Source organism: Phalacrocorax aristotelis, unplaced genomic scaffold (genome assembly GCF_949628215.1).
Source record: "Phalacrocorax aristotelis unplaced genomic scaffold, bGulAri2.1 scaffold_209, whole genome shotgun sequence".
NCBI classification, from domain to species: domain Eukaryota; kingdom Metazoa; phylum Chordata; class Aves; order Suliformes; family Phalacrocoracidae; genus Phalacrocorax; species Phalacrocorax aristotelis.
This window is the reverse complement of record NW_027441188.1, coordinates 42,850-67,325: the sequence shown is the minus strand read 5'-3', so window position 1 is coordinate 67,325 and position 24,476 is coordinate 42,850. Positions and strand designations below refer to the sequence as shown.

At 64.5% G+C, this 24,476-nt stretch overlaps 1 protein-coding gene across 1 annotated transcript in view; it reads left to right on the top strand.

Moving 5' to 3' along the window:
* Window positions 1–21,016, top strand: part of SYNGAP1 (synaptic Ras GTPase activating protein 1) — a 29,157-nt gene extending 8,141 nt beyond the window's left edge. The window contains 12 exon segments of the mRNA XM_075080200.1: window positions 1,099–1,653; window positions 2,797–2,941; window positions 3,704–3,848; window positions 3,937–4,173; window positions 7,388–7,589; window positions 8,145–8,320; window positions 8,609–8,650; window positions 9,139–9,970; window positions 10,961–11,134; window positions 12,016–12,227; window positions 15,201–15,288; window positions 20,781–21,016. Coding sequence (XP_074936301.1) covers window positions 1,099–1,653; window positions 2,797–2,941; window positions 3,704–3,848; window positions 3,937–4,173; window positions 7,388–7,589; window positions 8,145–8,320; window positions 8,609–8,650; window positions 9,139–9,970; window positions 10,961–11,134; window positions 12,016–12,227; window positions 15,201–15,288; window positions 20,781–20,915 — 2,943 coding nt within the window. The 3' untranslated portion in view covers window positions 20,916–21,016.
* Window positions 21,017–24,476: the final 3,460 nt, after the last annotated feature.

Genomic DNA, 24,476 nt, shown 5'->3' with positions numbered 1-24,476 from the left:
AGGTGGTCAGCTGGTGGGGATGGAGGTGGTCAACTGGCGGGGATGGTCAGGTGGTATGGATGGGTGTGGTCAGCCGGTGGAGATGGTCAGGTGGTATGGATGGGTGTGGTCAGCTGGTGGAGATGGTCGGGTGGTATGGATGGGGGTGGTCAACTGGTGGGGGTGAGGGTGGTGAACTGTTGGGGATGGAGGTGGTCAGCTGGTGGAGATGGTCGGGTGGTATGGATGGGGGTGGTCAGCTGGTGGAGATGGTCGGGTGGTATGGATGGGGGTGGTCAACAGGTGGAGACGGAGGTGGTCAGCTGGTGGGGATGGAGGTGGTCAAGTGGTCGGGATAGGAGTGGTCAACTAGTGGGGATGGGGACAGTCAACTGATGGGGGTGGCCAGCTGGTAGGGGTGGGGATAGTCAACTGGTATGGTCAACTGGTGGAGGTCAGCTGGTATGGATATGGGTGGTCAAATGGTTGAGATGGAGATGGTCAGCTGGTGGGGGTGGGGGTGGTCAACTGGTGGGGATGGAGATCGTCCACTGGTGGGGATGGAGATCGTCCACTGGTGGGGATGGGGATGGTCAGGTCAACTGGTGGGGTGGAGATGGTCAACTGGTGGAGGTGGTCAGCTGGTATGGATGGGGGTGGTCAACTGGTGGAGATAGAGATGGCCAACTGATTGAGATGAAGATGGTCAGCTGGTGGAGGTGGTCAGTTGGTGTGGGTGGGGATGGTCAGGTCAACTGGTGGGGATGGACACGGTCAATTGGTGGAGATGGTCAGCTGGTGGGGATGGGGATGGTCAGCTGGTGGGAGTGGCCAACTGGTGGGGATGGGGATGGTCACCTGGTGCGGCTGTCCCCTGGGGTCACCCTGGCCCTTGGGCTCACACTTCCCTGGGGTTGCTGGTCCTGGTGGCCACTCAGCTGGGGTCACCCCTGTACTGGGGTCACCATCCCCGTCCGTCCCCACCCCCAGCTCTCACTGCTCGTGTCCCTCCCACCGCCCTGGGCGCCGCCGCGCCCCACATCCCAGATGTCCTCCCCCGCCCCGCCCCCCCCCGCGAGCTGTCCCCACGTCCCCCGCTCACCTCCCACCCCTCCTCAGGACAACAGCCGGCGGGTGGACAACGTCCTGAAGCTGTGGGTGATCGAGGCGCGAGACCTTCCCCCCAAGAAACGCTACTACTGCGAGCTGTGCCTGGACGACATGCTCTACGCCCGCACCACCAGCAAGGCGCGCACCGACAACGTCTTCTGGGGAGAACATTTTGAGTTCAACAACCTGCCGGCTGTGCGAACCATCCGCCTACACCTCTACAAGGACACCGACAAGAAACGCAAGAAGGACAAGAGTAATTACGTAGGGATGGTGAGCATCCCCATCGCCAGCGTCACCGGTCGGCACTTCGCCGAGCAGTGGTACCCGCTCAGCCAACCCAGCGGCAGCAAGAGCAAGGCGGGTTGTCCGGCTCTACGCGTCAAAAGCCGCTTCCAGACCATGAGCATCCTCCCCATGGAGCTCTACAAGGAGTTCGCCGAGTACGTCACCAACAATTACCGGATGCTCTGCGCCGTCTTGGAACCCGTGCTCAGCGTCAAGAGCAAGGAGGAGGTGGCCTGCGCCTTGGTGCACATCCTGCAGAGCACCGGCAAGGCTAAGGTGGGGGGCTGGGGGGCAGGGGAAGGGCGCGGGGGGGGGGGGAGGGAGGGAGGGAGGATGGGTGGATGGATGGATGGAAGGAAGGATGGATGGATGGAGGGATGGATGGAGGGATGGAGGGATGGAGGGATGGATGGATGGATGGATGCAGGATGGATGGATGGATGGATGGATGGATGGATGGATGGATGGATGCAGGATGGATGGATGGAAGGAAGGATGGATGGATGGAGGGATGGATGGAGGGATGGAGGGATGGATGGAGGGATGGATGGAGGGATGGAGGGATGGATGGATGGATGGATGGATGGATGGATGGATGGATGGATGGATGGATGGATGCAGGATGGATGGATGGATGGAAGGATGGAAGGAAGGATGGATGGATGGATGGATGGATGGAGGGATGGAGGGATGGAGGGATGGATGGATGGATGGATGGATGGATGGATGCAGGATGGATGGATGGATGGATGGATGGAAGGATGGAAGGAAGGATGGATGGATGGATGGATGAATGGATGGAGGCTGGCTGAAAGATGGATGGATGGATGGATGGATGGATGGATGGATGGATGGAAGGATGGATGGAGGCTGGCTGGAAGATGGATGGATGCAGGATGGATGGATGGATGGAAGGAGGATGGATGGATGGATGCAGGATGGATGGATGGATGGATGGATGCTGGAGTGGTGGAGGAGGGATGGATGGATGGAGGGTGGAAAGGAGGGAGGAAGGCTGGATGGAGCAGGATGGCCAGACAGATGGGAGACAGGTAGAAGATGGAGAATGGATGGAGGGTTGGAGAGGGGGTTGGGTGGAGGATTGGCTGGGTGGAGGACAGACACATGGAGGACGGATGGATGAAGGGAAGGAGGATGGATGGAGAAGGACGGACAGACAGAAGGGGGCAGATGGATGGAGGGCTGGGTGGATGGCGAACAGAGGGAGGAGGGTTGGAGGACAGGTGGAGCATGCCTGGATGGGTGGAGGATGGATGGATGGAGGATGGATGGATGGATGGACGGACAGACAGAAGATGGAGGCAGGACACAAGGATGCACGGAGGGTGGGCTGGGCCAGCGTGGCCGGGCTGCTGGGGCGCAGGCAAGGCATTGGGCTGCCCTGACGGCCGTGGGCAGGACTTCCTGTCGGACATGGCCATGACGGAGGTGGATCGCTTCATGGACCGGGAGCACCTGATCTTCCGGGAAAACACCCTCGCCACGAAAGCCATAGAGGAGTACCTGAAACTCATCGGCCAGAAATACCTCAAGGATGCCATTGGTGAGCTCCACCGGCACCGGGGGGTCCCCGTCATGGCCAGGGGACCCCATCGCGGCCAGGACCCCCGTGGCGTGGCTGTGGGACAGTGGGTGGTCCCCACACGTGGTTGTGTCCCCGTTGGCGTGGCTGTGGGATGGTGGGTGGTGTCCTCACATGGATGTGTCCATGTTGGTATGGCCATGGGATGTTGGGTGGTCCCTTCTTGTGGCCGTGGGACAGTTAGGTGGTCCCCCTCATGGCTGTACCCACATTGTTATGGCCATGGGACGGTTGGGTGGTCCCTTCTCATGGCCATGTCCCCATTAGGGTACAATTGGGTGGTTCCCAGTCCCTGCTCATAGCCAGGCCCTCATGGTCATGGCCATGGGATGTTGGATGGTACCTTCTCGTGGCCGTGGGACAGTTAGGTGGTCCCCCTCATGGCTGTCCCCACATTGTTATGGCCATGGGATGGTTGGGTGGTCCCTTCTCATGGCCATGGCCCCCTTTGGGTACAACTGGGTGGTCTCCAATAGCCAGCTCCTCGTGGGCATGGCCACGGGATGTTGGGTGGTCCCTTCTCATGGCCATGTCCCCACAGAGGTGGCCTGGCTATGGGACAGTTGGGTTGTCCCCAGCCCCGGTTGACTTCCAGGTCCCCATTGGCATGGTCATGAGGTGGTTGGGTGGTCCCTTCTCATGGCCACGTCCCCATCGTGTTGGCCTGGCCTTGGGACAGGGGGGTGGTCCTTGGTGCCCTCTGACGACCCTGTCCCCACGCAGGCGAGTTCATCCGGGCGCTGTACGAGTCGGAGGAGAACTGCGAGGTCGACCCCATGAAGTGCTCGGCCTCCACCTTGGCTGATCACCAGGCCAACCTCCGCATGTGCTGCGAGCTCGCCCTCTGCAAGGTGGTCAACTCGCACTGGTGAGTCCTCGGGGCTGGGGACATCCCCCGGCGTCCCCACCGTGGGTCCCTGACCATGTGCGTGTGTCCCCACCACCACCACACGCAGCGTGTTCCCACGGGAGCTGAAGGAGGTCTTCGCCTCGTGGCGGCTGCGATGCGCCGAGCGGGGCCGCGAGGACATCGCCGACCGGTTGATCAGCGCCTCGCTCTTCCTGCGGTTCCTCTGCCCCGCCGTGATGTCCCCCAGCCTCTTCGGCCTCATGCAGGAGTACCCCGACGAGCAGACCGCCCGCACCCTCACCCTCATCGCCAAGGTCATCCAGAACCTGGCCAACTTCACCAAGTGAGCGCCCGGCCTGGAGGAGGGGGGTGGGGGTGGTGGACGACGGTGGTTGGACGGAGGGATGGTGGGGGCCGGGGAGGAGAACGGGGGGATGGTGGAGGGAAGGCGGATCTGTAGGTGCATGGGCGGATGGAGCTTGGATGGATGGGTGGATTCACGTGAGGGTAGTTGGATGGGTGAGTTGATGGGTGGACAGAAGATGGAAGGATGGAGAGAAAATGGATGAGTTGATGGGTGGAAGATGGAAGGACGGAGAGAAAATGGATGAGTTGATGGGCAGAAGATGGAAGGATGGACAGAAAATGGATGAGTTGATGGGCAGAAGATGGAAGGATGGACAGAAGGTGGAAGGATGAGTTGATGGGCAGAAGATGGAAGAATGGACAGAAGATGGATGGATGGACAGAAAATGGATGAGTTGATGGGCAGAAGATGGAAGGACAGACAGAAGGTAGAAGGATGAGTTGATGGGCAGAAGATGGATAGATGACCAGAAGGCAGGTGGATGATGGGTGGAAGATAGATGAATAAGTTGACATGGACATCCCCGCAAAGGTGATGGAGCAGTTCGTCCTGGAGGGCATCTCCAGGCACGGAGAGGACAAGAAGGTTACCAGAAGTAGCCAACATGGAGTCACCAAGGGGAGACTGGGCTTGACCAACCTGAGAGCCTTCCGTGGTGGCGTGACTGGCTGGGGAGATGAAGGGAGAGCGGTGGGTGTTGTTTACCTCGACTTCAGGAAGGCTTTTGACGCTGTCTCCCATAAGACCCTCACGGACAAGCCAAGGAAGCGTGGGGTGGATGAGAGGACCATGGCGTGACTTGAGAACTGGCCAACAACAGAGCTCAGAGGGTCGTGATCGGTGCATCCCCAGGAGGGAGAAGGTAGGCAGAGGAGCCAGGAGACCCACGTGGATGAGCAAAGAGCTTCTAGAGGAACTCAAGTGGAAGAGGGAGGTTCACAGTACGTGGAAAAAGGGACTGGCCACGTGGGAGGAATACAGGAGCGTTGTCAGGGTGTGCGGAGACGCGACGGGGAAGGCCAAGGCCCACTTGGAATTGAATCTGGTGAGGGATGTCAACAAGAAGGGCTTCTTCAAACGCATCAGCAGTAAAAGGAAGAGTGGGGATGCGGTGAGCCCGCTGCTGAACGAGGTGGGTGCCCTGGTGACGCAGAGCACAGAGAAGGCGGAGTTACTGAATGCCTTCTTCGTCCCAGTCTTAACTGCTCAGGCTGGCCCTCAGGCGTCTCAGCACCCACAGAAAAGAGGACAAATTGCGACAAAGGAAGACTTATTGGCTGGGAAAGACTGGGTCAGAGATCACCTGGGCAAGCTGGACCCTCGCAAATCCATGGGCCCCGATGGGGTGGACCCGCGAGTGCTGAGGGAGCTGGCGGATGTTCTTGCTGAGCCACTCGCCATCATCTCTGAAAGGTTGTGGGGGACAGGAGAGGTGCCCGAGGGCTGGAGGACAGCAAATGTCACTCCAGTCTTCAAAAATGGCAAGAAGGAGGAGCTGGGGAACTGTAGGCTAATCAGCCTCACCTCCATCCCCGGAAAGGTGATGGAGCAGTTCGTCCTGGAGGTCATCTCCAGGCATGGAGAGGACAAGAAGGTTAGAAGTAGTCAACATGGAGTCACCAAGGGGAGATCATGCTTCACCAACCTGAGAGCCTTCTGCGGTGGTGTGACTGGCTGGGTCGACGAAGGGAGAGCAGGGGCTGTTGTTGCCCTCGACTTCAGGAAGGCGTTGGACACCGTCCCCCGTAACGCCCTCACGGACAAGCCGAGGAAGCGTGGGGTGGACGAGAGGAGGGTGACGTGGACAGAGAAGTGGCTCAACAACAGGGCTCAGAGGGTCGGGAGCAGCGGGGCAGGGCCTGGCGGAGCCCGTCCCTCGCGGTGCTCCCCAAGGGGGCTGCGCTGGGGCCAGCCCGGGCCAACAGCGTCACCGGAGCCCGGGGCGATGGGACGGTGAGGCCACGGCCGGGGGGCTGCGGCCGGTTCTGGGCCCCCCCCCTCCCCAGTTCCAGAAGGGCGGGGAGGTGCGGAGCTGGTCGGGGGCTGGAGCATCGCCCGTGGGAGGAGCGGCCGGGAGACCTGGGCTTGTTCAGCCGGGAGCGGAGAAGCCTGAGGGCGGGTCCCAGCAGCGCTCATGTTGTCAGTGTGAAAACCCATATTTATATCCAAATGTCACTGTCCGAAGGGCGGGTGTCGGGAGGGCGGGGCCGGGCTCTCTCCAGCGGCGCCCAACGCCAGGCCAAGGGGCACCGGGCACACGCTGGGACACGGGAGGGTCCAGCTGGACACGAGGACAAACCCCTTCCCTGCGCGGGTGCCAGAGCAGGGGCACAGGCTGCCCAGAGGGGCTGGGGGGGTCCCTTCCCTGGAGACATTCACCCCCCGCCTGGACGCGGCCCTGTGCCCCTGCTCTGGGGGTGCCTGCTCCAGCAGGGGGTGGGACGGGGTGAGCTCCAGAGGGCCCTTCCAACCCCCCCCCATTCCATGACTCTGGGATTCTGTGGATGAGTTGGGAGGAAGACAGGCAGATGGAGATAAGATGGATGGGTGAGTCGATAGGTGATGGGTGCAAGATGGACAGATGAGTTGATGGGTGAGGGGCAGAAGATGGATGGATGAGTTGGTGGGTAGGTGGAAGATGGCTAGACGGACAGAAGATGGATGGATGAGTGGGTGGATGGGCAGAAGATAGGAAATGGATGGGTGAGTTGATGGATAGATGAGTGTAGAAGATGAACAGAAGATGGACGAGTTGATGGATGACGAGTGGAAGATGAGTGAGTTGATGGGTGGGTGAGGTGGTGGATGAAGATGGAGGAACAGATGGATGGAAGCTGGGGGGATGAGTTGACAGGTATAAGATGGATGGATGAGTTGGATGGACAGAAGCTGGACGGAGAAGTTGGTGGGTGGATGAGTTGGGCAGAAGGATGGGTGGATGGATGGAAGGAAGGAAGGAAGATGGGTGGAAGGAAGGAAGATGGATGGATGAGTTGGCGGGTGGATGGATGGATGGAGAACGAATGTGTGGCAGAGCTGGATGAAGGCCAGAAGTGGCTTTATGAAGACACACCTGGAAGCTTGAGGAACAGAAGGTTCAAAGGGTGGCAGACGAGGCCCAGTGGGGTGGGGGGGGGCACAACAGCCAGTCGGGGGCCCAGTGGGGACCCCGCTGAGCACCCGCCCTCAGGTTTGGCAGCAAGGAGGAGTACATGGCCTTCATGAACGAGTTCCTGGAGCTGGAGTGGACCAGCATGCAGCAGTTCCTCTACGAGATCTCCAACCTGGACACCCTCACCAACAGCACCAGCTTCGAGGGCTACATCGACCTGGGCCGCGAGCTCTCCACCCTCCACGCCCTCCTCTGGGAGGTCATGTCCCAGCTCAGCAAGGTACCCCCCGTCTCCTGGGACCCCCAGGGTGGGGGTGGGGTCACCTGGACCCCTGGGTCCTCTCCCAGGTGGTGATCAGAGGCCTGGATGTTCTCCCTGGGGGAGGTTTTGGCATCCTGGACATCTGGGTGCCCCTGGAGGGGCATTTTTGGGGTCCCGTCCACCCCAGTCCCCCAAGGGGAGGTCATTGGGGTCCCAGCCCCACCATGTCTCACCGTAGGAGGTCATTGGGGTCCTGTCTACCCCTGACCCCTATGGGGGGGTCATTGGGGTCCCATCCACCCATATCCCATCAGGGGAGGTCATTGGGGTCCTGTCTACCCCTGACCCCTATGGGGGGGTCATTGGGGTCCCATCCACCCATATCCCACCAGGGAAGGTCACTGGGGTCCCATCCACCCCTGACCTTCACGGGGCGGTCATTGGGGTCCCAGCCCCTTGTGTCACACCATGGGTGGTCATTGGGTCCCATCCACTCATGCGCCTCCAGGAGAGGTTACTGGGGTGCCAGGGGGGTGGTGGGGACACATGGCTGACCCACCCCGCCCCCTTCAGGAGGCCCTGCTGAAGCTGGGCCCACTGCCCCGGCTGCTGACAGACATCAGCGTGGCCCTGCGCAACCCCCACCTGCAGCGGCAGCCGAGCCAGGGGGAGCGGCTGCCCCCCAAGGGGCTGGTGCTGCGGGGACCCTCGGCCGACCTCCAGCCCTACCTCGTCCGCGACCTCAACAGGTGGGGACCCCCGAGAACCCCCCTGTGTCACCCCCACGTCCCCATGGTACCCCCTCATCCCCGTGGTACCCTCTCAACCCCGTGGTACCCCCTCATCCCCGTGGTACTTCCAACCCTGTGGTACCTCCTGATGGTTTCCTACATCCCACCCCCATGTCTCCCCCACTGTATGTCCCCCCCCATGTCACCGTGGTGCCCCCCTGTGTCACCCCGGTGGCCCTCGGTCTCACCTGGGGGCTCCCCCCGGGCCGCGGATCGCTGTGGTCACCCCCTTTTTCACCCCCGCAGCTCCGTTGACCTCCAGTCCTACATGGTGCGGGGCCTCAACAGGTGGGTGATGGGGACGGGATGAGGATGAGGATGGGTGGGATGGGGATGGGGATGGGACTGGTTTGGGGATGGAGATTGGGATGGGATGAGGATGAGGATGGAGACAGGACTGGGATGGAGGTGGAGGTTGGGATGGGATGGGGACACAGATGGGGATGGAGATTGGGATGAGGAGGAGGATGAGGAGGAGGATGAGGATGGGGAGGAGGATAAAGACAGGGACAGAGATGGGGATGGGATGGGAATGAGGATGGGGATGGGACTGGGATGGAGACAGAGACAGGGATGGGGATGGAGATTGGGATGAGGATGGGGATGGGGATGGGACTGGGATGGAGACGGGGGTCGGGATGGGATGGGGATGGAGACCGGGGCGGGGATGGAGATGGGAATGGGATGAAGATGGGGCCGAGGCCAGCGTGGAGTCCAATCTCCAGCATCACCCTGCCGGAGATCCCCCACCCCACCCTGACCCCCACCCCCCGCAGCTCCATGGAGGTGCCCCGCCTGCCCTCCCCGCCGCAGGAGAAGGGGCCGCAGGAGGTGCTGGTGCTGAGCCGTCCCCCCCTGGCCCGCTCCTCCCCCGCCTACTGCACCAGCAGCTCCGACCTGACGGAGCCCGAGGGGGGCCGGGGGGCTCTGGGGGTGGGCAAGAGCGTCTCCATGCTGGACCTTCAAGACGGCCGTGTTGACAGCGTCCCTAGTTTGCCCGCCGAGCTGCTCGCCGCCGGTGGTCCAGCCCCGGGGGGGGCTGGAGGGGGGCTGCGTCCCGGCCGCCTCTCGCAGGGCAGCGCCTCCAGCCTGGCCCCCCCTCGCCTGGGGGTACCCGAGCCAGGGGGGCCGCAGTTGCGGGTCCCCCTCTCCTTCCAGAACCCCCTTTTTCATTTGGCGGCCGACGGACCCTTGCGGGGACCCGAGCCGGGGGGTGAGGGGCCCTTCGCCCCCCCCCTGCACGGGTACAGCAAGAGCGAGGAGCTGGCGGCGCCCCCCCCCAAGCACATCACCCACAGCCACAGCTACAGCGACGAGTTCGCCCGGCCGGGGGGGGACTTCGGCCGGCGGCAGCTCTCCCTGCAGGACACCCTGGCCCCCCCCCAGATCACCATCGGGGCCCCCCCTCCCCCCACCCCTCGGGGGGCTCGGGCGGGGAAAGGTGGGGGGCCAGGGCCGTCGGCCTTGGGGGTGCCCCCCAAACCGCGGCCGGCCAGCGGGAACCTGCTGGCGTCCCCCGAACCGTCTTATGGACCCCCCCGCTCCCGGCAACCCTCCCTGGCCAAGGAGGCGTCGGTGGCCGGGATGAAGCCGCCGGTCACCAAGCAGGTGGGGGGACACGTGGGGGTGGGGGACATGGGGGGGTTGGTGGAGGTGGGGGACAGGGCGGGGACACGGGGCCTATGTGGGGGATGGAGGATATGGGGGACATGGGGCGTGGCGGGGGGCGGAGGGGCATGGTAGGGATGGAGGACGGGGTGGAGACGGAGAACTGGTGGAGATGGAGGATGTCGTAGGATGGAGGATGTGGTGGTAGGAGGATGTGGTGGAGATGGAGGACGTGGTGGAGATGGAGGACGTCGTAGGGCTGGAGGATGTAGAGATGGAGGACGTGGTGGAGATGGAGGACTTGGTGGAGTTGGAGGACATGGTAGGGCTGGAGAATGTGGAGATGGAGGACGTGGTGGAGATGGAGGATGTGGTGGCGATGGAGGACTTGGTGGAGTTGGAGGACATGGTAGGGCTGGAGGACATAGAGATGGAGGATGTGATAGGGCTGGAGGACGTGGTGGAGATGGAGGATGTGGTGGAGATGGAGGACTTGGTGGAGTTGGAGGACATGGTAGGGCTGGAGGACATAGAGATGGAGGATGTGATAGGGCTGAAGGACATGGTGGGGATGGGGGACATGGTAGAGATGGAGGATGTGGTGGAGGTGGAGAATGTGGGTGGAATGGAGATTGTGTTGGAGATGGAGGCTGTTGTAGGGATGGAGGGCATGGGAGGGCTGGAGGACACAGTAGAAGGAGAACGTGGTAGGGCTGGAGAATGTGGTAGGGCTGGAGGGCATGGGAGGGCTGGAGGATATGGGGACGTGGTGGGGACGGAGGACGTGGGGGATATGGGGAGGCATGGTGGGGATGGGGACACAGAGGGCCATGGGTGACGGGACACGGTGGAGATTGAAGGTCATGGCTTGACATGGTGGGGATGAGGGGACATGGGAACACGGGACACAGCAGGGCTGATGTGGGGACAACCTGTGGGGACGAGAGGGACCAAACCTGGCCCTGTGCCCCTCCCCCCCCATCCCCGCAGGCCTCGCAGACGCCATCGACGCTGAACCCGGTGATGCCGGCGGCGGAGCGCACAGTGGCCTGGGTGTCCAACATGCCGCACCTCTCGGCCGACATCGAGAGCTCCCACATCGAGCGCGAGGAGTACAAGCTCAAGGAGTACTCCAAGTCCATGGACGAGAGCCGGCTGGACCGGGTAGGGACCACCGTCGGACCCAGATGTCTAGGGCTGGGGGGGACAGGGGTCCTCGGGACCCAGACCCCAGGAGATGACCCTGATGGAGCCCAGGTCCCACTGTCTCAGGTGTCCAGATCCCAGGAGGTGACCCTGATGGACTCCAGGTCCCAGGGTCTTGGGTGTCTAGGCCCAAGGAGATGACCATGATGGATGCAGCTCCTGGGGACCCAGGTGTCCAGACCCCAGCAGATGACCCTGATGGACCCAGGTGTCCAGACCCCAGGAGATGACCCTGATGAACCCCAGGTCCCAGGGTTTCAGGTGTCCAGGCTCCAGCAGATGACCCTGATGGAGCCCAGGTCCCAGGGTTTCAGGTGTCCAGGTTCCAGCAGATGACCCTGATGGACCCCAGGTCCCAGGGTTTCAGGTGTCCAGGCTCCAGCAGATGACCCTGATGGAGCCCAGGTCCCAGGGTTTCAGGTGTCCAGGCTCCAGCAGATGACCCTGATGGAGCCCAGGTCCCAGGGTTTCAGGTGTCCAGGTTCCAGCAGATGACCCTGATGGACCCCAGGTCCCAGGGTTTCAGGTGTCCAGGCTCCAGCAGATGACCCTGATGGAGCCCAGGTCCCAAGGTTTCAGGTGTCCAGGCTCCAGCAGATGACCCTGATGGACCCAGGTGTCCAGACCCCAGCAGATGACCCTGATGGACCCAGGTGTCCAGGCATCACTATGGTGGGAACCCAGGTGTTTGGGCATCACCATGGCAGACATCCAGGTCTCTGGGTGTCACCACGGTGGGGTCCCAGGTCTCTGGGCGCCACCATCGGGGGAACCGCGGCGTCCGGTCGTGGTGGGGCCGGGGCGATGCCTCCGGCGCCCTGCAGTGTGGGCTGTGGCAGGTGAAGGAGTACGAGGAGGAGATCCACTCGCTGAAGGAGCGGCTGCACATGTCCAACCGCAAGCTGGAGGAGTACGAGCGGCGCCTGGTGTCGCAGGAGGAGCAGACGAGCCGCATCCTGCTGCAGTACCAGCACCGCCTGGAGCAGAGCGAGAAGCGCCTGCGGCAGCAGCAGGCGGAGAAGGACTCCCAGATCAAGAGCATCATCGGCAGGTGAGGGAGGGACCCGGCCCCGGGGACAGCGAGGGGACACCGGGGACGCTGGGGGAGGGGTTAGGGAGGGAGGGGGGATGGAGGGGGGGGGTGAGGGGACTTGGGGGTGGGGGGCCTGGAGGGATGTGGGGACAAGAAGGACATGAGGGGACGTAGTGGGATGTGGGGACACGGAAGGACATGGGGCCATAGAGGGACGTGGAGGACATGGGGACGTGGAAGGACATGGGGCCATAGAGGGACATGGAGGACATGGGGACATGGCAGGACATGGGGACATAGAGGGACATGGCAGGACATAGAGGGACATGGAGGACATGGGGACATGGCAGGACATGGGGCCATAGAGGGACATGGAGGACATGGGGACATGGCAGGACATGGGGACATGGCAGGACATGGGGCCATAGAGGGACATGGAGGACATGGGGACGCGGAGGGACATGGGGACATAGAGGGACATGGGGACATAGAGGGACATGGAGGACATGGGGACATGGCAGGACATGGGGACATGGCAGGACATGGGGCCATAGAGGGACATGGAGGACATGGGGACGCGGCAGGACATGGGGACACGGCAGGACATGGGGCCATAGAGGGACATGGAGGACATGGGGACGCGGAGGGACATGGGGACATAGAGTGACATGGGGACATAGAGGGACATGGAGGACATGGGGATGCGGCAGGACATGGGGACACGGCAGGACATGGGGCCATAGAGGGACATGGAGGACATGGGGACGCGGAGGGACATGGGGACATAGAGGGACATGGGGACATAGAGGGACATGGAGGACATGGGGACATGGCAGGACATGGGGCCATAGAGGGACATGGAGGACATGGGGACGCGGAGGGACATGGGGACATAGAGTGACATGGGGACATAGAGGGACATGGAGGACATGGGGACGCGGCAGGACACGGGGCCATAGAGGGACATGGAGGACATGGGGACATGGCAGGACATGGGGACATAGAGGGACATGGCAGGACATAGAGGGACATGGAGGACATGGGGACATGGCAGGACATGGGGACATGGCAGGACATGGGGCCATAGAGGGACATGGAGGACATGGGGACGCGGAGGGACATGGGGCCATAGAGGGACATGGGGACATAGAGGGACATGGAGGACATGGGGACATGGCAGGACATGGGGACATGGCAGGACATGGGGCCATAGAGGGACATGGAGGACATGGGGACGCGGAGGGACATGGGGACATAGAGGGACATGGGGACATAGAGGGACATGGAGGACATGGGGACATGGCAGGACATGGGGCCATAGAGGGACATGGAGGACATGGGGACGCGGCAGGACATGGGGACACGGCAGGACATGGGGCCATAGAGGGACATGGAGGACATGGGGACGCGGAGGGACATGGGGACATAGAGTGACATGGGGACATAGAGGGACATGGAGGACATGGGGATGCGGCAGGACATGGGGACACGGCAGGACATGGGGCCATAGAGGGACATGGAGGACATGGGGACGCGGAGGGACATGGGGACGCGGAGGGACATGGGGACATAGAGGGACATGGAGGACATGGGGACGCGGCAGGACACGGGGCCATAGAGGGACATGGAGGACATGGGATTGCGGAGGGACATGGGGACATGGCAGGACATGGGGACATAGATGGACATGGGGACACGGAAGGACATGAGGATGCAGAGGAACATGGAGGACATGGGGACATAGTGGGTCATGGGGACAGAAGCACATGGGGACATGGAGGAACACAGAGGACATGGGGCCATAGAGGGACATGGAGGACATAAAAGGACATGGAAGATATGGGGATGGAGAAGGACATGGGGACATGGAGGGACATGGGGACATAAAGGGAGAGGGAGGACCTGGGGACGTGAGGGACTTGGGGACACAGAGGGACATGGAGGATAGAGGGACACAAAGGGGCACGTGGGACATGGGGACGCAGAGGGACATGGGGACACGGGGACACGGGGACGTAGAGGGACATGGGGTACCTGGGCATGGTGGGAGGTGGGGGTGTCCCCAGGGAAGGTGTCCCCATGACCTTCGGGTGTCCCCAAGGCACCCCTGCCAGTGGCAGTTTGTCCCTGTGGAGTGTCCCCATGTCTGTGGGTGTCCCCAGGGGTGTCCGTGTGTCCCTGGGGGGTGTCCCTAGGGGTGTTCCCATGACCCAGGATGTCCCAGGGGTGTCCCTGTGGGTGTCCCCCTGTCCCTGGGTGTCCCCGGGATGTCCTGGGGTGTCCCCAGGGCTGGCCTCGTGACCTGGGGTGTCCCTGGGGGTTGTCTCCATGTCCTGGGGGTGTCCCTGGGGGTCCCTGGGAGTGGCAGCATGTGCCTGAGTAACATCCCAGGGGGTGTCCCCATGACCTGGGGTGTCCCCATGACCCCAGTGAAATCTGGCCCCATGACCCGAGGTGTCCCTAGGGGTGTCAGGGTGTCCCTGGGGGCCATCTTCAGGGGTGTCCCCATGACCTGGGGTGATCCTGGGTCCCTGAGGTGTCCCCAGGGTGTCCCCATGACCCAGGGTGTCCCTAGGGGCATCAGGGTGACCCTGGGGACCATCTTCAGGGGTGTCCTCATCACCTGGGGTGTCTCTGGAGGTGTCCCCTTGACCTGGGGTGTCCTTGGGGGGGTGTCCCCATAAGCTGGGGTTGTCCCTGGGGTGCCCCTAGGGGTGTCCCCATACCCAGGGTGTCCCTAGGGTGTCCCTAGGGGTGTCAGGGTGACCCTGGGGACCATCTTCAGGGGTGTCCCCATGACCTGGAGTGCCCTTGGGAGGGTGTCCCCATAAGCCGGGGTTGTCCCTGGGGCGTCCCCATACCCCCGGTGAAGCCTGGCCCCGGGATGGGGTGTCCCCGTGGGTGGCAGCGGGACCCCGGGGGGTGTCCCCGTGTCCCCGGGGTGCCCCCCCGGGGGTGGCAGCGTGACCCCGGTGAAGCCTGGCCCCGCAGGCTGATGCTGGTGGAGCAGGAGCTGCGCAGGGATCACTTGGGCGCCCACGACCCCCCCGAGGGCCGGCGGCGGCTGCTCGACGCTCAGGTGGAAATTACAATGTCATTGCTCTGCTCCGTGTGACATCGGCCATCCCACGCCGCGCTGGGGGCGGGGCCCGGGGAGGGGAGGGGGCACCCTCTTGGGGGGGGGGGGGGGGGTCACCCATGGGTGGGGGTGTGGGAGGGTATGGGCACCCATGGGTGGGGGTATGGGCGCCCCTTGGGGGGGATATGGGCACCCTAGGGGAGCTATGGGCACTCTGGGGGGGTGGGTATGGGCACCCATGGGGGGTTATTGCACCCCTGGGGGGGGGGGGTGGGCACCCATGGGTTGGGGTGTGGGCGCCCACTGGCGGGGGGGCTGGGCATCCCTGGAGGGGGGGTATGGGTGCCCTGGGGGGGCTTATGGGCATCCATGGCGGGGAGGGGAATGGGGGACCCTTTGGGGGGGTCTATGGGCATCCCTAAGGAGGGGTACGGGCACCCATGGGTGGGATATGGGCACTCTCGGGGGGGGGGGTATGGGCCCCTTAGGCGTGTACTGGGGGGAGGTCTACAGGCACCCCTGGGGGGCTATTGGGAGTACTGGCACCCCTGGGGGGCTATGGGGGGGGGCTATGGGCACCCCTTGGGGGGTTTATTGGCACCTGGGGGGGGCAGTGGCACTGCTGGAGGGGGTTGGTGACCTACTGGGGGGGGTCTGGTGACCTATGGGGGGTGTAGGGGGGACAGGGCCATCCCTAGAGGGGACATGGGGGTGCCTGGCGGGGGAGGGACATGGTGCCCGATGGGGGGGGGGGGGGGAGGTGTGTGTCTATGGTCATGCTTGGGGGGTGGGGGCACAAGGGGACAGAGCCATCCCTAGGTGGGACAAGGGGACCTTGGGGGGAGGGGGGGAACATGGGGAGCCATAGGGGGATGTGAGGGGGAGAGGGCCACCCCTGGGGGGGACATAGGGACCCCAGGGGGGACACAGCCACCCCTGGGGGGGGACAGAGCCACGCCCAGTGGGGACCTGGTGACCCCCAGGGGGACGTGGGGGCGACAGGGCCACCCCAAGGTGGACACGGTCACCCCTGGAGGGGGACAGGGCCACCCCCAGTGGGGACGAGGCCACCTCTGGGGGGGACATGGGGACCCCTCTGGGGGACAGAGCCACCCCTGGGGGGACATTGTCACCCCTGCGGTGGGGTCAAGGCCACCCCTGGGGGGACAAAGTGACCCCCCCCGGGGGAACAGGGCCACTTCTGGGGGGACATGGTCACCCCCAGGGGGGACAGGGCCACCTCTAGGGAGGACACTAGAGGGACATTGGGGGGGTGACAGAACCTCACCCCCCCCTAGTCTAAGGACAGGGCCACCAGCGTGTCCCCAAGGCCACCTTCCCCCTCCCCAAGTGACGGAGACGGTGACGGACCCCCTCCTTGGGTTGGGGTCACACCCAGCCATCTCAGGGCCAACCCCCCTCACCCTCAAAATGCCACCACAGGGACACAACGTGTCCTCAAGTCCCCTCCCCGCGACCCAGACCCCCCCCACCCCGCCGCGGGGACGAGCGTGTCCCCCCGCGGTGGCCCTGACCCCCGTGTCTCTCTTCGTCCTAGCTGTCCGTCAGGTAGCGCGGGCCAGCCCTGCCTTTGTCACGGGACCCTCGGCCTCCGGTGACACGCCAGGTGGGTCCTCCCATCCCCGTCCCCGTCCCCATCCCCCTCCCCATAGGTAGAGCCCAGGGGACATCGGGGAACCCTTGGGGACACGGTGCTGAGGTGTCCCCGTGTCCTTCAGGGTCAAGGGGAACCCTTGGGGACATGGAACAGGGGTGTCCCTGAGACCCTCCTGTGTCCCCATGTCCCTCAGGGACAGTGGGAACCCTTGGGGACATGGATCCGGGTGTCCCCAAGACCCTCCTGTGTCCCCATGTCCCTCAGGGACAGTGGGAACCCTTGGGGACATGGATCTGGGTGTCCCCGAGACCCTCCTGTGTCCCCATGTCCCTCAGGGACAGTGGGAACCCTTGGGGACATGGATCCAGGTGTCCCCAAGACCCTCCTGTGTCCCCATGTCCCCCAGGGACAGTGGGAACCCTTGGGGACATGGATCCGGGTGTCCCCAAGACCCTCCTGTGTCCCCATGTCCCCCAGGGACAGTGGGAACCCTTGGGGACATGGATCCGGGTGTCCCCAAGACCCTCCTGTGTCCCCATGTCCCTCAGGGACAGTGGGAACCCTTGGGGACATGGATCCAGGTGTCCCCAAGACCCTCCTGTGTCCCCATGTCCCCCAGGGACAGTGGGAATCGTTGGGGACATGGATCCAGGTGTCCCCAAAACCCTCCTGTGTCCCCATGTCCCTCAGGGACAGTGGGAACCCTTGGGGACATGGATCCGGGTGTCCCCGAGACCCTCCTGTGTCCCCATGTCCCTCAGGGACAGTGGGAACCCTTGGGGACATGGATCCAGGTGTCCCCAAGACCCTCCTGTGTCCCCATGTCCCTCAGGGACAGTGGGAATCCTTGGGGACATGGATCCAGGTGTCCCCGAGACCCTCCTGTGTCCCCATGTCCCTCAGGGACAGTGGGAACCCTTGGGGACATGGATCCAGGTGTCCCCGAGACCCTCCTGTGTCCCCATGTCCCTCAGGGACAGTGGGAATCCTTGGGGACATGGATCCGGGTGTCCCCAAGACCCTCCTGTGTCCCCATGTCCCTCAGGGACAGTGGGAACCCTTGGGGACATGGATCCGGGTGTCCCCAAGACCCTCCTGTGTCCCCATGTCTCCCAGGGACAGTGGGAACCCTTGGGGACATGGATCCAGGTGTCCCCAAGACCCTCCTGTGTCCCCATGTCCCTCAGGGACAGTGGGAACCCTTGGGGACATGGATCCAGGTGTCCCCAAGACCCTCCTGTGTCCCCATGTCCCCCAGGGACAGTGGGAACCCTTGGGGACATGGATCCAGGTGTCCCCAAGACCCTCCTGTGTCCCCATGTCCCTCAGGGACAGTGGGAACCCTTGGGGACATGGATCCGGGTGTCCCCAAGACCCTCCTGTGTCCCCATGTCTCCCAGGGACAGTGGGAATCCTTGGGGACATGGATCTGGGTGTCCCCAAGACCCTCCTGTGTCCCCATGTCTCCCAGGGACAGTGGGAATCCTTGGGGACATGGATCTGGGTGTCCCCGAGACCCTCCTGTGTCCCCATGTCCCTCAGGGACAGTGGGAACCCTTGGGGACATGGATCCAGGTGTCCCCAAGACCCTCCTGTGTCCCCATGTCCCTCAGGGACAGTGGGAATCCTTGGGGACATGGATCCAGGTGTCCCCAAGACCCTCCTGTGTCCCCATGTCCCTCAGGGACAGTGGGAACCCTTGGGGACATGGATCCGGGTGTCCCCGAGACCTTCCTGTGTCCCCATGTCCCTCAGGGACAGTGGGAACCCTTGGGGACATGGATCCAGGTGTCCCCGAGACCTTCCTGTGTCCCCATGTCCCTCAGGGACAGTGGGAACCCTTGGGGACATGGATCCAGGTGTCCCCGAGACCTTCCTGTGTCCCCATGTCCCTCAGGGACAGTGGGAACCCTTGGGGACATGGATCCGGGTGTCCCCAAGACCCTCCTGTGTCCCCATGTCCCCCAGGGACACTGGGAACCTTTGTGGACATGGATCCAGGTGTCCCCATGTCCCTCCTGTGCCCTGGCAGGACCTTGTCCCCTCCCTGCCACTCCCATCCCGATCCGCCCCAGGGACACGGACTCGGGATGTCCCCGTGTCCCTTCCTGTCCCACATTCCCCCAGCAGCTGGTGACACGGATCCGGGTGTCCCTGTGCCTCCCGTGCCATGACCAGGACATGCCACGGGGACATCCTTGTCCCCTCCTGGTGTCCTTTGTCTCTTGCCCATCTCAGAGGACATGGATCTGGGTGTCCCCATGTCCCCCAGGGACACTGGAACCCCCTGGGGACATGGATCCGGGTGTCCCCATGTCCATCCTGTGTCCCCATGTCCCTCAGGTACACTGGGGATCCTTGGGGACATGGATCTGGGTGTCCTCATGTCCCTTCTGGGTCCCCATGTCCCTCGGGGACACTGGAACCACTTGGGGACATGGATCCAGGTGTCCCCAAGACCCTCCTGTGTCCCCATGTCCCCCAGGGACACTGGGAACCCTTGGGGACATGGATCTGGGTATCCCCAAGACTCTTCTGTGTCCCCCTGGGACACTGGGATCCCTTGGGGACATGGATCCAGGTGCCCCTGTGTCCCTTCTGCACCTCCATGTCCCTCTTGTGTCCCATGTCCCCCTGGGGATATGGATCCTCCTGTGTCCCCATGTCCCTCAGGGACACTGGGAACCCCTTGTGGACATGGATCCAGGTGTCCCCATGTCCCTCCCATGTCCCCATGTCCCTCGGGACTGCTGGGAGCTGTTGGAGACCTAAACTGGGATGTCCCCAAGACCCTCCTGTGTCCCTCGGGGACAGTGGGAACCCTTGGGGACATGGATCCGGGTGTCCCCAAGACCCTCCTGTGTCCCCATGTCCCCCAGGGACAGTGGAAACCCTTGGGGACATGGATCCGGGTGTCCCCAAGACCCTCCTGTGTCCCCATGTCCCCCAGGGACACTGGGAACCTTGTGGCATGGATCCGGGATGTCCCCAAGACCCTCCTGTGTCCCCATGTCCCCCAGGGACACTGGGAACCTTGTGGCATGGATCCGGGATGTCCCCAAGACCCTCCTGTGTCCCCATGTCCCTCAGGGACAGTGGGAACCCTTGGGGACATGGATCCAGGTGTCCCCATGTCCCTCCTGTGTCCCCGTGTCCCTCAGGGACAGTGGGAACCCTTGGGGACATGGATCCAGGTGTCCCCAAGACCCTCCTGTGTCCCCATGTCCCTCAGGGACAGTGGGAACCCTTGGGGACATGGATCCAGGTGTCCCCATGTCCCTCCCATGTCCCCGTGTCCCCATGAGGGACATGGGTCTGGGGTGTCCCCATGTCCCCTTGGGGCCCACCAAGGAGCCCTTGGGTGGGTGACACAGCTCTGGGCTGTCCCTGTTCCCCCTCCCCTGACGTCCCCCATGGAGGGGTGACAACGGTGTCACCGTCCCCTCTGGGGGTGGCTGGGTTTGGGGGGGGTGGGGGGCCACCCACCGTCCCCCAGCGCTGGTGCCCGCCGTCACCCGCCTCGTCTCCATCCTCGTGTCTCGTGTCCGTCCCCATCTCACCTCACCCGGGGGGGCGGGGGGGGGGGGGGGTGACACGCGCGTCCCTGTGCCATGTCCTGTCTTGGGGGGGGGGAGGGGTGGGAAACGGGACATGGGGGGGGGGGGGGAGGACTGGGGGGAGGGGTCCTGCCAGCACCGGAGGGTCCCACCGAGCCACCGCAGGTGAGTCCCGCGCCGCGTCGTGGGGGGGGTGGGGGTGGGGGGGGGTGGTGGAAAAAGGGGGGGGGTGGGGGGGGTGGCTTGGGGGGGGACACTTATTTGGGGGGGGGGAGGGGGGACGGGGGGGGTGAATGAGCCCCCTCGGTGCCTTGCAGGAGAGGCAGCTTTCCGCCGTGGGTGCAGCAGACCCGGGTGTGAGCTGGGCCGGGGGGGTCCCCGCGCGGCCCCCGCCTCCGCCCCCGCCACCCCCCGATCACGGCCAACGGCGAGCTGCGCGGCCCCGCTGCTGAGCACTAGCCCCCGCCCCGGGGGTCACCGGGACCCCCCAACCCCCCCGCCCCGGGGCTGGCGGCGGCCCCCGGCGACCCCCGGGGAAGAAAAAGGCACGGGGTGGGGGGGGGGTGGGGGTGAGGAAGGACACCCCTCCCTCCCTGGCCTCGTGCGACACGGGGAGGCCCTCGTGCGAGGGGAGAGGGGAGGCCTTGTGCGACGGCGCCTCGTGCAAGGGCTTCTCCTCGTGCAAGGGCTTCTCCTCGTGCAAGGGCTCCTCGTGCGAAAGGAGCAGGAAGGCCTCGTGCAAGGGCTCCTCGTGCGACGGGAGCAGGGAGGTGTCGTGCAAGGGCTCCTCATGCAACAGGAGCAAAGAGGCCTTGTGCAAGGGCTCCTCCTCGTGCAACATGAGCAAGAAGGCCTCATGCAAGGGCTCCTCCTCGTGCAACGGCTCCTCGTGCAGCGGCTCCGTGTGCAAGGGCTCCCCGTGCAACAGGAGCAGGGAGGCCTCGTGCAACAGTTCCTTGTGCCACGGCTCCTCGTGCAACAGGAGTGGGGAGGCCTTGTGGAAGGGCTCTTAACGCAACAGCTCCTCGTGCAACAGGAGCAGGGAGGCCTTGTGTGACGGCTCCTTGTGCAACGACTCCTCGTGCAATGGAATCTCAGGCAAGGGGAGCAGGGAGGTTTCGTGCAACAGCTCCTCGTGCACCAGGATTGGGGGAGGCCTCGTGCTACAGCTCCTCGTGTGATGGGAACAAGGAGGCCTCGTACAATGGCTCCTCGTGCACCGGGACAGGGGTGGCCTTGTGCAACGGCTCCTCGTGCATTGGGTCCTTGTGCAATGGGGGTGGGGAGGCCTCGTGCACCGGCTCCTCGTGCAACAGCTCCTCGTGCACCAGGACTGGGGCGACCTTGTGCACCGGGAGCGGGATGGCTTCGTGCACCAGGACTGGGTTGGCCTCGTGCATCGGCTCCTCGTGCACCAGCATCAGGCCAGCCCTTGTGCACTGGGACCGGGGCAGCCTCGTGCATCGACTCCTCGTGCAACGAGACTGGGGCGGGGCAGCGTGGGGTGGGGGGTGGGCCCCTTGTGCATCAGGATCACGGTGGCCTCGTGCAACGGGATTGGGGCGGCCTCGTGCAACGGCTTCTTGTGCTCCAGGACCGGGCATCCCTTGTGCAACACCTCCCTGTGCACCAGGACTGGAGCTCCCCGTGCATCACCTCCCCATGCACCAGGACCAGGCCAGCCCCCCCCCTCCCCCCCCTGCTGACCCCCACCCCCCCCCACTTTCTCCTTGTGCATCACCTTCCTTGCACCAGGACCGGACCTTCCCCTCGTGCATCACCTCCTCGTGCATCACCACACCTCGTGCACCACCACCCCTCGTGCACCAGCCTCCCAGCGCACCAGGCCCGGACCTTCTCCTCGTGCATCACATCACCTCGCACCGGGCGACCCTCGTGCGTCACCTCCTCGTGCACCAGGACCGGACCTTCTCCTCGTGCATCACGTTTCCCCCACCCCCGTGTGCACCAACATCCTCGTGCACCGGGATCAGACCTTCCCTCGTGCATCACCTTCGTGCACCAGCTTCTTTTTCTCGTGCACCAGGACCGGAGCGACCCGTGCAACACCTCCTCGTGCAACAGCACCACCCCCTTTTGCCCCGTGCACGATGCCGGGGATCCCCTGCCCCCCCCCTTTTTATTTTTTCCTCTCTCTTCCTCGTGCATCGTCTCTCGTGCATCGCACCCCGTCACCCCACCCTGTGCACCAGGAGCTGCAGGACCCTCCCCCACCCCCCCAAACCCTGCGCGTCCAGCTCCGTCGTGCAACAGCCTCGCCGGGCACCGCGATCGGGGCGTCACCGTGCACCAGGACTGGGGCGTCACCGTGCACCGTGACCGTCACCGTGCACCAGGATCGGGGTGTCACCGTGCACCAGGATTGGGGTGTCACCGTGCACCGTCACCGTGCGCCGCCATCGGGGTGTCACCGTGCACCAGGACTGGGGTGTCACCGTGCACCACGACCGGGGTGTCACCGTGCACCGTGACTGTCATCGTGCACCGCCATCGGGGTGTCACCGTGCATTGGGGTGGGTGGGGGGGGGTCCCTGTGCACCACCAGCCTCATGCACCAGGACCTGGGGGGGGGTGGGGGGGTCCCTGTGCACCGTCCTCTGCTCCCCCCCGCCCCCCCCCCTTTTGCATCCCGGGCTGGGGTCACCTCGTGCATTGCGTGTGTGTGTCCCCCCACCCGCGGCCCCGCCATGTGCCACCGGCCCCGGGGAGACGGGGAGGGGGGGACACCCCTCAAAATGCATTCGGACCCCCCCCCCCCAAAATGCACTGCGTTCCCCCCTCCCTGTGTACTGGGATTCCCCATTCACCGGGACCCCCCCAATGCACCGGGACCCCCCAAAGCACCACCGCTCCCCCCCCGTGCATTGGGACCCCCATTTACAGGCCCCCCACCCAGTGCACTGGGACACCTCCCCAGTGCACCAGGACACCCAACCCAATGCACCGGGACCCCCTCAATGCACCGGGACATCCCCCTCCCCGTGCACCATGACCCCCCCCGTTGCACAGGGACGCCCCCACCCCCCGCGTGCACTAGGACCCCCTCAATGCACCGGGACCCCCCCCCCCCCGTTGCACAGGGACACCCCCACCCACCCCCCCCCGTGCACCAGGACCCCCCCCCCAATGCACCGGGACCCCCCCCTCCCCCCGTGCACCGGGACACCCACCCCACCCACGGCGCCCCCCCCCTCCCCCGCTTCACGGCCCCCCCGTTGCGCGGCCCCCGGCGCCCCCCGCGCCCGCCGCAGCCCCGACAATCCGCCGCCCGCGGGCGGCCCCAGGGCGGGTCTGGGCTGGCTCCAACCCCCGCCGGGGCCGCCGCTGCCCGCGGAGCCTTTAATAAACTCGGATCGGTCTTGTAGCCCCGCCTACCGGGGGCGGGGCCTGGGGGGACGGGCCTATGGCGGGGCGAGCCGGGGGGGGAGGGCGGGGCGCCGGCGGAGGGAGGCGGGGGTATCCCGGGGTGGGGCGGGGCTTGGGGCGGGGTTTCCCCAAGGGTGGGGCGGGGGGGGGTCGTAAAGGCAAAGCTTGGGAAGGGGCGGGGTTTGGGAGGGGGCGGAGCTTCGCTGGGGTTGGAGGAGGTGGGGCTTGGAAGAGGCGGGGCTTCTGGGGGTTCAGAGGGGAGGAGCTTGGAGGGGTGGGGCTCCTGGGGGTTTAGAGGGGGCGGGGCTTCCAGGGGGCTAGGGGGAACATGGAAGGGGCGGGGCTCCTGGAGGTTCGGAGGGGCGGGGCCTGGGAGGGGCGGGGCTTCCCTGGGATTCAGGGGGAGTGGGGCTTGGGAAGGGCGGGGCCTCACGTGGCCCGGGGCGGGGCTTGGGATGGCGGGGTCTCCAGGGAGTTCAGAGGGGGTGGGGCTTCCATGGGGTTCAGAGGGGGTGGGGTTGGAAGGGGGCGGGGCTTCCAGGGGGGGTCGGGGTAACTCGGGAGGGAGCGCGAAGAAAGGCGCCTCGCGGAGGGGGTGGCGGGGTGGGCGGGGATTTCCCGGTGAC